This window comes from Phacochoerus africanus, chromosome 2 (genome assembly GCF_016906955.1).
Source record: "Phacochoerus africanus isolate WHEZ1 chromosome 2, ROS_Pafr_v1, whole genome shotgun sequence".
NCBI lineage: Eukaryota > Metazoa > Chordata > Mammalia > Artiodactyla > Suidae > Phacochoerus > Phacochoerus africanus.
The window spans coordinates 100714674-100729723 of record NC_062545.1 but is presented as its reverse complement, the minus strand read 5'-3'; the positions used below and the strand labels follow the sequence as shown (position 1 = coordinate 100729723).

Here is a 15050-nt window from a genome sequence, read left to right as displayed (position 1 = left end):
GCGGTGGTGCTAGAATAAAGAAGGACCCTGAGCCCGCTGTGTGGCTGTCAGGTCTCTGAATTGTCTTAAAGGTCCTGCCTCTATTTCAGGGAAGTGGGAGTAGAGGGTGAAAGCTGAAGAAACGGGGATGTGACTGAATGACCTGGGAAGTCTTTTTTGGCCCTCGTCCCTCCCCCGATACCTCTTCCCTCCCCTGCCCCTGCCCCTACCCCAGCACAATCTGTGGCTGGCACTGCGGCCATTGTTACTTGGTAGTCAGCCACAGATCGCTGGTTCATTCCTTCTGAGGGAGCCCTCCCCAGGGTATTTCTTTAAGCCATAAAGAGAAACATTTCTTCATCTAGCCTTTTCAGTTCTTCAGCTCATCATAAGCTTTGGCCTTCCCATTCCTACTGCAAACACCTTTATCCAAGAAAGGGAATTAAAATTATTTACCTAAAGCACAGGAACCATTTGCCTGTTGAGCCACTCTGCACTTTGGGGAAGCTCTGCACCTTGCTCCTGAGCTATTACGTGGGCAGAATCCATTCAAAACTTCCAACTGGGGTTCCCATCGTGGCACAGCAGAAATGAATCTAACTAGGAACAATGAGGTTGCGGGTTCGATCCCTGGCCTCGCTCAGTGGGTTAAGGATCCCGAGTTGCCGTGAGCTGTGGTGTAGGTTGAAGACGTGGCTCAGATCTCGCATTGCTGTGGCTGTGGCGTAAGCTCCGATTCAGCCCATAGCCTGGGAATTCCATATGCCTCGGGTACATCCCTGAAAAGACAAAAAAAGAGAGAGAAAGAAAAGCAAAAAACTTACAACCAAAGGGAATGTTACTCCTGTGCATTAGAAAGAGCTTGACACTTGGTCTTCTGAATCTGTCTCCCATTAACAACATCATCATTGAAGACAGACAGCAGTAACCTAAGAGTCATTAGTCATTTGTGAAATGATTGCATACTAGAAGGACTAAGAAGCTCCCAGCAGAATCTGTACCCCCTAGATCGTTCTGAAGACTGTTTTTTGCCATCCTTTCACCTTTTTATCTAATTACCCTCACTTTGTTTTCAAAATCAAAGCTTTTGGAAGTTTAAATTTCAACCTCTTTTTATTTTTTTGGGGGGGGTATTATAAAATAAATCATATCCTGTCTTCCCCAGATGAGATATTTTATACAGATCTTTTGATTAGTTCTTCTGTGATTATAGCAGGTATAAGTTCTAAATTATGAACGTCAATGATGGTCCAGATTAAAGGGGAGGAATATCATATACCACTCAATTATTTAACTTTATGGTTTAATGTATAGTGAGGTAGGCTCCCCTTCATTATTTTCTTTTTTTGTCTGAGGTCTCGAGTCATGTAACTGTCATACTAGTGTTTTTTCTTATGCCACCCCCACCCCCGCCCTTCAGTGGCATATCCCACCACCCGCTTTTCTCTGTCTTTGCTTCTTGCTGTTCATGTTTTCCCTGAGAAAAATTAGACAACCTGCTTTGGTTAGTTCTTTCTGATGCGTTCAATTGCTTATCTTCTGTCTTGAGGTTTTCAAGCAGTTGAGTGTTTCACCATTGATAGCTCTTTTGCAAATAGAAAGAACACAGTAAGGTAATATTACAGTGTGATGCATAACACCAAATCAGGTTTTTGAATCATTTAATAACGTCATTTAATAAAATGACAGTAATCATTTTACTGTCTTCAAGGAGATAAAAACACAACTAACTTATCAATAGCATTTTTTAATACGTTTTTTCATACTATTTCCCATTATGGTTTAGCACAATAAATTTTTTTTTTACTTTTTGGAAAGCATCACCTGCATTCCCAAAGAGAACAAGCCTGAGTCTGAAGGAGTTTTGGGGTTGAGGTAATGAATATGTTTCCTATATAAGAACAATTTCTTAAAAAGTAATCTTATACACTAGTCATTTAATATGAATTCCTGTTTACTTGGCCCTTACGACTGTTAAGGCTGTTAAGGATTTTTGTGGTTTTATTTATACATTTTCGTACCTTCTTTTTAGAATTGGGAGCTAAGAGTGTTGCATCTCTTCTAGTGCTCATGTTCTTTGGTTCCGGGCTTTCTTCATGTCAAGGTTCAGGAAAGTAATACGGATTTTTCAGGCTGACCTAGACCTGCCCAGTTGACGCTGAGGGGCCCCGTCTTCTAGATGGCTCTCCCTCACATTTATCTAACCACCCTTGAGTGGAATCTAAGGTGGACTCACTTTATATCAGCAAATTAGGAATCATTGGGAGCACTCTGCTTCTGTCCCTTTCCTCTAGATTTGCTAATTCTAATCCCCTTTGTTAGTCCTCATGACTGTGAAACAAACCTCTGTTTGTGCCTTTCATTCATCAGTCTCACACGTTAGAGTAACCACTTGGCCAAGACTGTTGCGTCTGACAGAAAGTCACAGGTCTGGCTCAGACCTCACTCATGGACCATGCTTGCAACACTGGGAAATGCTGCCGTAGGAAGCACTGAGGCTAAATTTTAGGTTGTAAAATGCATGCCATTAGAATTACGGGATTTTAGGAGGATTTTCTCCAAGTAGATAGAAGAAAACATTGACTTATTAGCCCCAAGGCTTTTCATGTACCGCTTGGAATAGATTGTTCTTTCCATAAGCAGAGGGAACGAAATTCTCCTATATAATGGATACGTGGGAGTGTTGATTAGCAGAGCCTGGTTTTAACTTCTTGCTAAGGAATAATTAAGGCCTGACTTTTCTGAGGGTGGGATGCCCCTGGAAGGCTTGCAAAATTGTCACATTTACTTATAATTTAAATCCTAAGAATGTTCAAAGGAGATAACTCAAGAAATTAAAGACAACTTCTTATCTCTGTTTGTCCTAGTTGGAATTCTCTTTCCAGATAACTCTTTGACCTGCTCTGGCCAAGGCTGTGTTCCCACCTGACATAACCACACAAATGCTCTCCCTCTCAGAGGCACATCCGTCAGGGCCAGGGCAGTGCCAGCAAAGCCCCTCATCTGCCCTTGTCCCCCACATGTCACCCGCCTGTAACTCCCAGCATGGACATTCCAGACACAGCAAAGATCCTTGTTCTGCCAGAATTTGTCTAAACATGATTTAGAATCTTTCTCTAAATCTTTATCTCCCACCTAATTTACATATTAATCTGAAAAAATAATCTGAAAAGTGTAAAGAAATATTATCACAGACACTGTAGTTAGGGTTTAACTGTTAGATTTTGAGGTCATACCACACACACTCACACCCCCCACTTTTTTTTTTAAACCCATATTGCAGTCTTTTTTTTTGTCTTTTTGCCATTTCTTGGGCTGCTCCCTAGGCATGTGGAGATTCCTAGGCTAGGGGTGGAATTGGAGCTGTAGCCGCCAGCCTACGCCACAGCCACAGCAACATGGGATCCAAGCTGAGTCTGCAACCTACACCACAGCTCACGGCAACTCGGGATCCTTAACCCACTGAGCCTGGCCAGGGATCGAACCCGCAACCTCATGGTTCCTAGTCAGATTCGTTAACCACTGAGCCACAACGGGAACTCCAAAACCCATATTGCAGTCTTGACAAGAGTAAGTGAAGGACTCAATAAAAATGGAGCTTGTCTCAGTTTACATACCAGGCATCGGGTCATGACTAGTGCACGTGGATGGGCTCACTTTGTCTTCCATAGTTAGATGGGTATTGAAATATAAAATAGGACCATGACCACCTACATCAACATCATTCATTATCCATGATCTGATTTTCCCATGTGAGACTATACCGGCAGTAAGGCGATGGTAAGTAAGGAAAACACGCAATTTGAGAAGTAAATTAATCTTGAAGTATTGCCCTCCCCCCCAAACCCCAGTAAGTCAGTGCATTTGCTTCTGAAAGGGACATAGGCTTAATTTGGCTCATTTTATCCCAAATAAATTTGGGCAGTTATTCCACTAACTCACTTAGTGAGCAGGACTCAGTTTTCCCAACTCTTTTTTCCTCCCATACCTCTTGAGTTTTTCTACAAACAGCAATTTTTACCTCTTTGTTGGTTTAGTCCTTTGTTCACTCACTGAGCAAATATCTCTTAAGCACCTGACGATATTCTAGCACTGAGGGGACATATCCATAGGAAAAAAAAAAAAAACCCTGCCCTTATGGAGCTTAGATTCTACTTAGAATTTTTTTTTTTTTGTAGGAATGCGTTCTTTTTTGCTTTTTAGGGCCATACTGGTGGCATGTGGGAGTTCCCAAGCTAGGGGTCAAATCAGAGCTATAGCTGCCAGCCTATGCCACAGCTATAGCAATGTGGGATCCGAGTTTCGTCTTTGACCTACAACACAGCTCATGGCAACACCCAATCCCCGACCCACTGAGCAAGGCCAGGGATTGAACCTGCATCCTTATGCATCCTAGCCACATTCATTTCCACTGACCCACAACAGGAACTCCCAGGAATGCCTTTCTTTCTCCAGGCTCTCACTCTCTTGGCCAGATATCTGAGTCCGCACTGCAGGAAGGACCAGCAATTCCAGTCATCTGTGGCTCCCCCTCTGGGCTCGCTTTCAGCACAGGAAGTTCTGCCAGTAAATTCTCTGCTGTTGCCCTTCATCTCCCACTGTGGGATCAAAACGTTCTCTCCTTCCCAGCCTTCAGTATTGCAATTGGTTTGCCTTTGAAACAGGGCCTGGACTCAATGCTGCATTCAGTCTTCTTGAGGAGTTGACACACTTGGCAACGTCACTTGCCATCTCAGAGCCAATGACTTTTAAATTGGAAATATCTATCCCCAGCCTACCTGTTCTCTCAACTCTAGTCTCTCCAAATAAACAGACTTGTTATCCTGACCCTCAAGACCCCCCTCTCCCTGTCTTTCCAGCAGTGTCTTCAGCCGCCAGCCTTGCTGTGCACTGGTCCCACATGACTGGCCAGGCCCACAGGTGAGACGCTGGCCTCACTGTTGGCTCACAAGGGCCTCTGGACATGCAACGCCAGCTCCCTCCCTGCCCCCCGTCCTGCCCCTGCAGGGCAGAACCCATCTGTCAGGGCCTTTCTCAAACTCCCCCTGCAGCAGAAGAGCCTGTCCTTTCTTCCTCCTCCTCCAGGCCACCCTATCAGCCCCCAGAAAAGAGAGAGAAATTTAAAACTGAAGACCTGCTCCTCCTCAGGAACCCCTTAACCTGGACCTGTGAGAGAAGGGTCTGACGGGGACATTCACGCAGACTTCTGACTCACATGGATCTCAGATTCTGGCTGATGGTGTGATGGTGAGTTTGTGGAGGGCTCATCACAGGTGCGGCTGCAACCTTCTGTTGTATCCTTCTGTTTTGCCCCTGGTCACAGAAGCCATTAGTGTGGCTCGTAATCCTCAGAGATGGCAAAACAAGGTCCTGAGAGGGAGGTGCGGTCACCCAGCCTGAGCTTTCAGGATAGGGGTGTGTGCTCACCCTGTAGCTCCCTTTTTGGTGATAACTTACTGCCCAAAGAGGTCCGTGAGGTCCCCGCTGCCTGGCCGGCCATCATGCTCTTAGGTATGCAAGGTATCGTGACTGCCCTCCGAGCCTCCTCATGGTGGACTTCTTCCTTCTAGCTTTGTAGTTCCTCATTTGTAACTTTTAATAAATAGCCCTCTATAATCTTCTGTATTTTGAATTTAGGTTTTTCACTAATTTTGAAACAAATTTGCATAAAATGGAACTGCTCCACTGTCAGCAGTGCTGTTATTCGTAGGCCAGTGCTTATCTTTTGCTTATCGAGTTAGGTAATAATATGTGATCCATCGGCAGCACATTCCATTATGCATAGAAGAGTAGGCCGTGGCCTCCTTGTTCAGACCATAATTGAGCTGAGTTGATCTTATGGATTCTTTTCATGGAGCTTGCTCTTCAAAGCCGACCAGCAGTCTTCCAAGCCCAGTGTTAGCCAGTCTGCCTGGGAGAACACCTCTCCTGAGCATTGTTCTTCCATCTTGTGTCACGTTCTGCCTCCTGCTAAATCATACCCCCGTTAGAGGAGCAACAGCTATTCCTCTTTCCTCTGCAGCCTCAAGCACAGTGCTTTATAGATAGTTGGCGCTCACCAACGTTTAGTTGAAGGACCCAGTATTAACACAGAGTAAAAGAGGGGAGGAAGAATTCCCATCATGGTTCAGTAGTAACAAACCCGACAGTATCCATGAGGGTACGGGTTTGATCCCTGGCCTCGCTCAGTGGGTTAAGGATCCAGAGTTGCCGTGAACTATGGTGTAGGTTACAGATGCATCTTGGATCCCGTGTGGCTGTGGCTGTGGCTGGCAGTTGTAGCTCTGATTTGACCCCTAGCCTGGAAACTTCCACATGCCTTGAGTGCAGTCCTAAAAAGACCAAAAAAAAAAAAAAAAAACAGGGAAGAAATACTAGGGAAACTGGTTCATCATCCAACATCACCCCTGGATAAAATAATCGCCTGTAAAATGCCTACCTTGATATCTTTTCAAGACAGAATCTTGAAACCAGTTTACTCTCCAGCTGCGCAGAACCTGCCCACAGTAGCCCCTTTGTGCATTGTCAGTAGGAGCTCGTCTCGTCCGTCCCACCCCATCTCCCAGCAGTGACAGGCCACCTCGCTACTGACTATCACCGGTCACTTGCCTATTCAGAGGCTTGATACAGTCTTTTCAGGAATTTTTTTTTTTAATGTGTTATCTAGCTATTTGATTTTAAATTGCACCGAGCACTCTTGGAGCCATGTCAGTGCTTGCTGGAGTTTCTAATGCTATCTATATAATCTTTAGGTAGAAGAGGGAAAACGCCATTGAACTTTTGTGGTAATATAGTTATTGCAGTTGAGCCCTACATCTGTTTGCTAAACTTCCTGTGGGTTTTCACCAGATCACATGGCTGACAGCAGAGACAGTCTTTAAAGCTTTTGGTCTGCTTGTTATACCCGAGTCTCAACCACCAAATCAGACCTTTGCTTTGTCTCTGGGCCGGGCGTCCGGATGTCCCACTGTGGTGGGTTGATTCACTGGAGCTGATAAAAACATTCCGGCCAAATTCGAGCGTCTAGCATTACCTCTGGCTCCAAAAATCAAAACAACAAGATTGTTGTAAGTAGCTTTGGATTGAGACCAAGCTCCAGGCTTGAGAGATGGGTTTTTCCCTCCTCATTGAGCTGAGTCACAAGACAACTGTCTTGGAAAGAGAGGGGTGGAAACCTGCCCCCTGCTGGCCCCTTCCAGATGCAGTCTGTGGAAACAAAGCCCCCATCCCTCCTGAGCTCTTCCTCCACCTGCCCAGAGCTTTAGTGGTCCTCAGGTGCATCCACCCAGCTGTCACTGGCTGGAGCCCACAGGGGGACCGAGGAGGCGGGAGAGAAGATGGGGTAGAAAGGTGAGGATCCAGGAATGCCCTGTGGCCTGGGCATCACTGGCCAAGTCAGGAGTGAAGGTGCTTGAGCGAGGAGGCTGGACTTGGCTGAGCCATCACAGGATGCATTATCACTCTCCACAGGCTTGAAAAGAACATAAAGGGAAGAGTGACTCTTTCTAGGTTGCTGATCTGACATTTAGAATATGACATTTTTTGGACTGAATCCTGACAAAATGTGTCCCCAGTGTCCAGTGCTAAATAAAACCTTTTGGGAGTTCCCATTGTGGCTCAGCAGAAACAAATCTGACTAGCATCCATGAGGCCGCAGGTTGGGTCCCTGGCCTTGCTCATTGGGTTAAGGATCTGGTGTTGCCGTGAGCTGTGGTAAAGGTCACAGACAAGGCTCGGATCCCATGTTGCTGTGACTGTGGTGTAGGCTGGCAGCTACAACTCCGATCCAACCCCTAGCCTGAGAATCTCCATGTGCTTCAGGTGGCCCTAAAAAGACCAAAAAAAACCCTTTTGTCTTTCTTTTCCTTAGCTCTCAGACTTCTAAGAGTATTAGAGGAACACATATTTTTTATTTTTCTTTTTAAAAGAAATGCATGTTTCTTTTTCTTTTTCTTTTTTTTGGGGGGTGGGGGGGCTGTACCTATGACATGCAGAAGTTCCTGGGCCAGGGGTTGAACCCTTTCACCGCAACAGTGACAATGCCAGATCCTTAACCTGCTGAGCCACAGGGGAACTCCAAGAATGTTTCACTCTAAACCCGTGTGGGTTCTCTCTCTGGCTAAATAGCTCCCTGTTCAGGGGGTGCCATATTCAATGCAGCTTGGACACAGGTAGTCACACCAAGAGGCTGCATACACATTCAGTCTGGTTCACTGACTAGTGTTTGCAAAGCCCTCTTATGACTTATGCCTCTTAGTCACCTTTTTAAAACGTTCCCAGTACACTGTCTTAAAAACAACTCATTGCAGGAAAGAGGAGGCTCTCTACTTTGTGCTTTGTTATATTCGCTTGGTTAATAGCCAGTCCTCAGCCACTCTAGCCTCCATCCAGCCACACCCCTGGCTGCTCGTTGGAGGTTGTTGAACACGCCCCAGAATCATGCAGGGAGATTGTGACGCTGATGTCAAACACGGCTTAGAAGTGGCCCTTCTGTCAACACCACCACAGCCCCATAAGCTTTCCTCGGGGCTGATCCCCACTTCGAGTCGAGTCCCGCCACAGGACTATACGCAGATATGAAGCCATGAGTTTCTTAATGTAACTCACTATTCAACAAATGATGACTCTATAGTTTTTTAGAACCTATCTTTTTTCAGTGACAGAACTTTATTCTTTAAAAATGCTAATGAAGGAGTTCCTGTTGTGGCTCAATAGGTTAAGAACCCGACATAGTATACATGAGGATGCAGTTTGATGCCTGTCTCAATCAGTGGATTAAGGATCTGGGGTTGCCATGAGCTCTGGCGTAGGTCAAAGATGTGGCTCAGATCCAACGTGGCTGTGGCTGTGGCATAGGCCGGCAGCTGCAACTTCAGTTCGATCCCTAGACTGGGAACTTCCATGTGCTACAGGTGCAGCCATTAAAAAAAGAAAGGAAAAAAAAGAAAGTGCTAATGAAGATGAGTCTGTCACTTTTAGGCCATTTGTCAGCACTTGTTCCTAGGTTTTCACGTGGGGAGGCTCAGGTTCTTTATGTTTCTGTTATAATAGCAGGAAACAGTGTTGCCAAGTAGAAAGTGCCTAGTTGGGTGGAATAAGAGAAATGGGTTAGGACCAGGCCAGGGATGGCATTTCTAGTCTTTGGATTTGACTGCTGAAAGTGCTAAAATAAGAGCATAACTTACTACATTTGCAGATCACTTTAATGTCAGTATTAACAGCCAACATTTATTGAGCTGTTAATAAATAGCTATTGGGTCAGGTTCTTTAGAAGGCACTTTTACATGGCTCATCTCATTTGATTGTCACAACCCTGTGAAATAGAATTCAAAATCTGTTAAATTCAGAATCTCAGCATAGAGTAAACTCGTCTTTTGAGAGCTTTGGTCTGAGTGATGGTACAAGATTTGTCTCGTCACCCAGCTAATAAGGACTGAACTTACAGCTCGTAAATGCTGTGATTATATTCATAGGTCTGTTCTTAGTACTGTGCTTGCTACACAGTAGGCCCTCAGTAAGTATTTAATGAATGAATGAATCAGTGAATTGATGAATGAATGCATGGGAAGAGGTGCGTGTAGAACTCCAGTCATCTGTCTGCCTTTCAGGTGCTTTTTCTTGTTACTCAAAGATTAACGAGTAACTAGAGTAACTGTATGTCAAATGTTTGAACATGCCTGCCATATAATAGGCAGTCAGTTCTGTTAGCTATAAATGTTAGCTGGAATCTCAGAGTTAAGTTTTTGCAAAGAACTTCTGTAGAAATAATCACTGATCAACTTGAAAAACATCATAATGAAATACACATATGCTATTGTCTGGTAAAGTTGATATTATACTGTTTGTATGTTCTATTATATACCATATCTGGATAAAGTTGATACTATATTAAATACTATTTGTATGTACTGTTAGATACTATATCTGAATATTCTTGCCACCCTGATAGTCACCCTACATTGAGATTCGTTTATTGTACTTACTCCAGAGTAAGATGGGTTATTGTTTTCACGTAAACTTGAGCCAAAATGAAAACAAGGCCTTTTCAGCTCCCATTTTTCCCAGGTGGTGGAAAGGATGGATGGTCACGGAGGTGGCCGGGTGCTTTTCTCCTGGTGGCCTTTTCGTAGATCCGCCTGTGCATGATCTAAAGGCAGCCTTTGACTCATTACTCTTCCTAACTGGAGAGTCATCAGAATTTCCCCAAAACCATGAGGGCGGGGAAGACTTAGCGCTGGCACAGACATGTGGTGCCACCCCACTGAGTGGCTCCTGCCCAAGCTGCTTTTAATTCTGCTGGAAGGAATTCTTAGGAAAGCAGTTTGCTCCTTTTCTTTCCCATTCCACCCTCCCTGGAGCTACAGGAAGCAGGCTCAGTTAAGTTGCCTCACAGCCTTTCCTAAGGCCTGCCTTCGTAGGAAAACCCCTAAACATGTCACTCGGTGGAGAAAAGGCTCATCTTTTAGTCATTTTTCTCCTACAACAAGAAGTGCATCTTATTGGCTACATTACCACTTAGAAATGTAGGATGTTGTTACTCCAGCGGAAAGAGGCAGTGCGGGGGGGGGTGGTGGGAGGAGGGGTCTGGCCTTTTCTAACCACCACCTCTGTGCCCCAAGCCCCCTCACTCCTCTCCGAGACAGGGTGAGAGGTTTTCTGAAGTTGAGGCCATTCCAAGAACCAAGACTTCCATCTTCGTTATTAGGGGGTAAAATTCTTTTCGTCTTCAAACGCGGTCCCTCATCAGTTGACATCATTGTGGGTTTGGTAATTTTTCAAGGACCCAGCAGGGTGCTGGGTTCTGTCCACACAATGAAAGGGCATAGAACAAACCCCAAAGGGCTCTGCGGAGCCTAGGAGAATTAGAGTTTAGGACAAAGCGCTGGGGTGGTTACAACAATGGCGTCTTTCCAAACTGACTTTCCCACCCAGTCAGACCCAGACTTCAATCCTGACTCCACCCCACAGGCTGTATGACTAGAACCAGCACTTAGCTGCTCCAGGCCCGACTTCACCTTCTGTCAGTGATATTGGCCACATCAGCCTCGGCAGGACACCATAATAACTGACCACGATGTGCGTGGGGACCTTCCAGACCAACCTGGAAGCTGCTTGCCACACTTTCTTGCTACAAATGCATGGAAAAAGAAAGTTACTGTGTTGCTGCCTGTCAGACCCCTGATTCCATGACGAAGACTTATTGCCACCTCTGAACTCTGTCCCCATACCTGAGAACCTCATTCCAGGCCGAAAGCAGCACAGAGCACATGAGAAGGTTCATCAAGGATGCCCCAGGCCCCCAGAGACCACCCAGCTGCTGAGCGGTTGTGGTGCACCCAGGCGGGCTTTGAGAGGACTTAGTGAATAGATGGCAAGGGAGTGGAATGCCAGTCAGATCACTGAGTGCCAGAAATAGGGCCATGTCCCTTAGCTGATCACTGTCAGTCAGACTGACCCCACAAGCCCAGTAGGAAGAGTCGTCCTCCCCTCCACACTGTTGTCAGCGTTGCCATCAGCGGACACAGAGACACTTAGCCTATGCCGACAATAATGAAGAACAGAGTCAACACACTGAAGGTCTGAAAAGGCTTGGGTTTTCACTAAACCTGAGTGGTTCTGCAAAGTATGGAGCAGATAGAGTATGAAGGAGGATATCAGGGTAGGTAACTTACGCTAGAGGTCGGGCCACCTGTAAAACTCCTTGCTGGAGTTCCCGTTGTGGCTCAGTGGTTAACGAATCCGACTAGGAACCATGAGGTTGCGGGTTTGGTCCCTGGCCTTGCTCAGTGGGTTAACGATCCGCTGCCATGAGTTGTGGTGTAGGTCGCAGACGCGGCTCGGATCTCATGTTGCTGTGGCTCTGGCGTAGGCCAGCCGCTACAGCTCAGATTCGACCCCTAGCCTGGGAATCTCCATATGCCGTGGGAGCGGCTCAAGAAAAGGCAAAAAGACAAAAAGACAAAAACAAAAAAAACAAAAAAAAAAAAACACAACTCCTTGCAGTATATTCTGTATCTACTGATGCCCTGGGAGCGTGGAATAGAGTTGGTTTTCATTAAAGTCGTAATAAATGGGGACTGTGCTGTCTGTGGTATGTTGAAGTAACATCCATGACCAGAGGAGCCTCCTTTTTCATGAATCCCTGTACCTTTTTCAGGATTTAACTCAAAACTCACCTTGCCGCAAAGCATTTCCTGCTCAACTCAGCCCCCACTCATCATTCTCAAACTCTCAGGAGCCAGCACTTAAATGTTCAGTCTTAATCATTATGAATGTTGTTTTGTTTTTTGGTTTGGGGTTTGTTTTTTTAAGTATAGGTGATGTACAGTGTCCTGTCAATTATTGCTGTACAGCAAAGTGACTCAGTTACACATATACGTACATTCTTTTTCTCACATTATCCTCCATCATGTTCCATCACAAGTGACTACATATACTTCCCTGTGCTGTACAGCAGAATGTCACTGCTTATCCACTCTGAATGCAATAGTTTGAACTACCAACCCCAAACGCCCAGGGCATCCCAGTCCCTCCCCCTCCCCCATGGCAACCATAAGTCTGTTCTCCATGTCCGTGAGTTTGGGGTTTTTTTCTGTAGATAAGCAGATGTTGTTTTAAGAACCTTTAAGCCTGTGTGTGTATGTAGCTCCCCTACTCCCTCCACCACCACCCTCCTTTCTGTTTAAAATCTTTTAAATCCACCCAACTAGTGTCCTTTTAGCTCCGGCCTGTTTGCTCCTCACCTGGCCCAGGCCCCACCCCTGCTGGGTGCCCCCCAGTTCTCCCCTCTGTGATCCAGTCCCCGCTCAGAGCCAGTCCCATTGGGCCCCTTTCTGAGACCTTTCGGATGCTTCTGGGACCTTCGCGCAGCGAGCTGGATTCTTCCTGCAGCTCTGTCCTCCACTGTGGGCCCTGCTCACCGGGGCTTACTCTGCCCCCCAGTGTAAAGCACCTCATGCCTTCCTTCCGTACTGCTCCCTCAGGAGGAACACGCTTCCCTCTTCACCTGGCTGCCTCCTCCACCACCAGGCCTCTGGAGCCTCCTGTCCTTCCCTTCTCACTTCTCGGTGATCATTGTTTTGCTGTTGCTACTGCTGTTTCCTTTTGTCTCTGCTCCACAAGGACACTCGTCCGAGAGGACAGGAACTGTGTGGAGCTGCTGGCCCTGCATCCCCAGGTCCTGGTGCTCAGCCCCCACCTGTGCTGAGGAGCAGACGCTCAGCCAGTGTAGGAATGAATAAGAGGGATTGAGCAAGATGCCTTACGTGAAGTGGTTACCCTTGTGCCTGGGACCTAGTTGAGCCTTAGATGGTTGATTGTTTCATTCTGCAAGTTATTTACTAAGTGTCCAGCCACTCTCTGTCGGGATACGGCAGCAGACACAGTGGATGTAGAAATCTCTGCCCTCGTGGGCCATGCGTTCATGGGAGTGTTTCCCCTTCACCCTCTGCCAGCCCTCTCCCTCCGCTGTTGCCTGCTTCTCCCTAGCCCCCTACCCCCGCCACCATCACCAAACTGCAGCCTCTCCTGCCAGAGTCACCTTGGCCAGGGAAGCAGTGGGTGGGGCTTTTAGCTGAATCCTGGGCTCCTTGGGCTGCCGAGAGGAGAATCACCTCCTCTGCCCTGGCGGGAATATGTAGATCGGGAGTAGAACGAGAACAAAATCAAAAGCCCAAGTCCTGGTGAAATGAAAGTGCTACTTACTAGACGTGGGAACTGCACACGCTGTCTCTGCAGAGCAGTGACTAAGCCTTCCCTGCGCCTCAGGCACAGGTCCCCTCCACAAAGCAGGGGTGACCCACAGCACTGCTGGCCCTCTGTGCTCACCGCCCACCCTCAGGGTCAAGGCCAAGGAGTTCTGAGGGGAACTTCAGCCAGAGGAATGTGTCTCAGGAAGACCCAGTGGGCGACGGTGTGCAGGAGACAGTCTTGCTCGAACACTGCCCGCTGTTTCCCACTCTGGCGTTTCTCACCCCGCCTTGTCCACCGTTCCGGTCCCTGCTTCTCTCAGCACATGGTCACCCCTGACCAGGGCCAGTGGGTTTGTGTGCCCTCCCTACAGGTGACTCACACGCCCCCGGAGCTGCAAGCTAGATCTTGTGTCCCTGGGGCTCTCAGGCCCTCTGACCCCTCAGAGGGTATAAACTGCTCCTTTTCATGGGACTATGGGATTGACCAAATTGTCTTGTTTTCGTTGCAGAAATTTCCAGAACTGAAATTCAAATATGTGGAAGAGGAGCAGCCCGAGGAGTTTTTTATCCCCTACGTTTGGTCCCTGGTGTACAACACAGCAGTAGGCCTATACTGGAACCCGCAGGACATCCAGCTCTTCACCATGGATTCCGACTGAGGGCGGGATGCTGCCTCCCAGCCTGACCCCCTCCAGCCAAGCAGCTCTTCTAGTGATGTTTTTCTGGGGAACAGAGGTAGACAGAGTCCCTGGCATGTCTTCCATTGAGGAGGATCACACTGGCGTGTTTCCCTTGCACACTCGGGTTTGCAGAATTGGTGCCAGTTGGCAGTAGATCACTCACTTTAGATGATAGTGGGGGGGGGGCCACAGAACAATAATAAATGTAAAAACCTGCTGTTTCACATGCAATTTTATTTCTAAACCAAAAATCATGAGCTTTTCTAGAAACCTGATGCCTTAGGCATGTAACACTTTACCAACACATATTTTTGCATATTCAAGCTTTTTGTTTTGGTCATGTGTGTGTGCATGTGTTTCAACATTAAGAAACGTCAGTCTGAAAAGATGACATGAGTTAATAAGAAAATGAAGCTGTGTGTGTGGTGTAGTTGCCTTTCAGAGGGCCCGTGATGTCAGCCAGAGCAGTTGGATCTAAGCCTTTAGATGCTTGGCCTCTTTCCCTCAAAGAAAAAAATGGATCCTTCTCGTGAAGCCCAGATTAGCTTTTCTGTGGATTTGGCCTCTGAGCTGTAGCTGAATTAAATTGGAGTCTAGCACAAATTAAGTTAATCTACTCTGTATTAATCATGGGGGGAAAAAAAGCTTCATGTTGAAAGCAATCTTTTTTCTTCAACCAGACGAACAGGAGAAAGAGGAG

At 46.7% G+C, this 15050-nt stretch overlaps 1 protein-coding gene across 3 annotated transcripts in view; it reads left to right on the top strand.

Moving 5' to 3' along the window:
• The window catches only part of DYM (dymeclin), a 387283-nt gene extending 372709 nt beyond the window's left edge, over positions 1-14574 (top strand). For all 3 annotated transcript variants that reach the window (XM_047764400.1, XM_047764416.1, XM_047764407.1), the window contains one exon: positions 14180-14574. In XM_047764400.1, the coding sequence (XP_047620356.1) occupies positions 14180-14329 (150 nt within the window). In that variant the 3' untranslated portion in view covers positions 14330-14574. The remainder of the gene's footprint in view (positions 1-14179) is intronic.
• Positions 14575-15050: the final 476 nt, after the last annotated feature.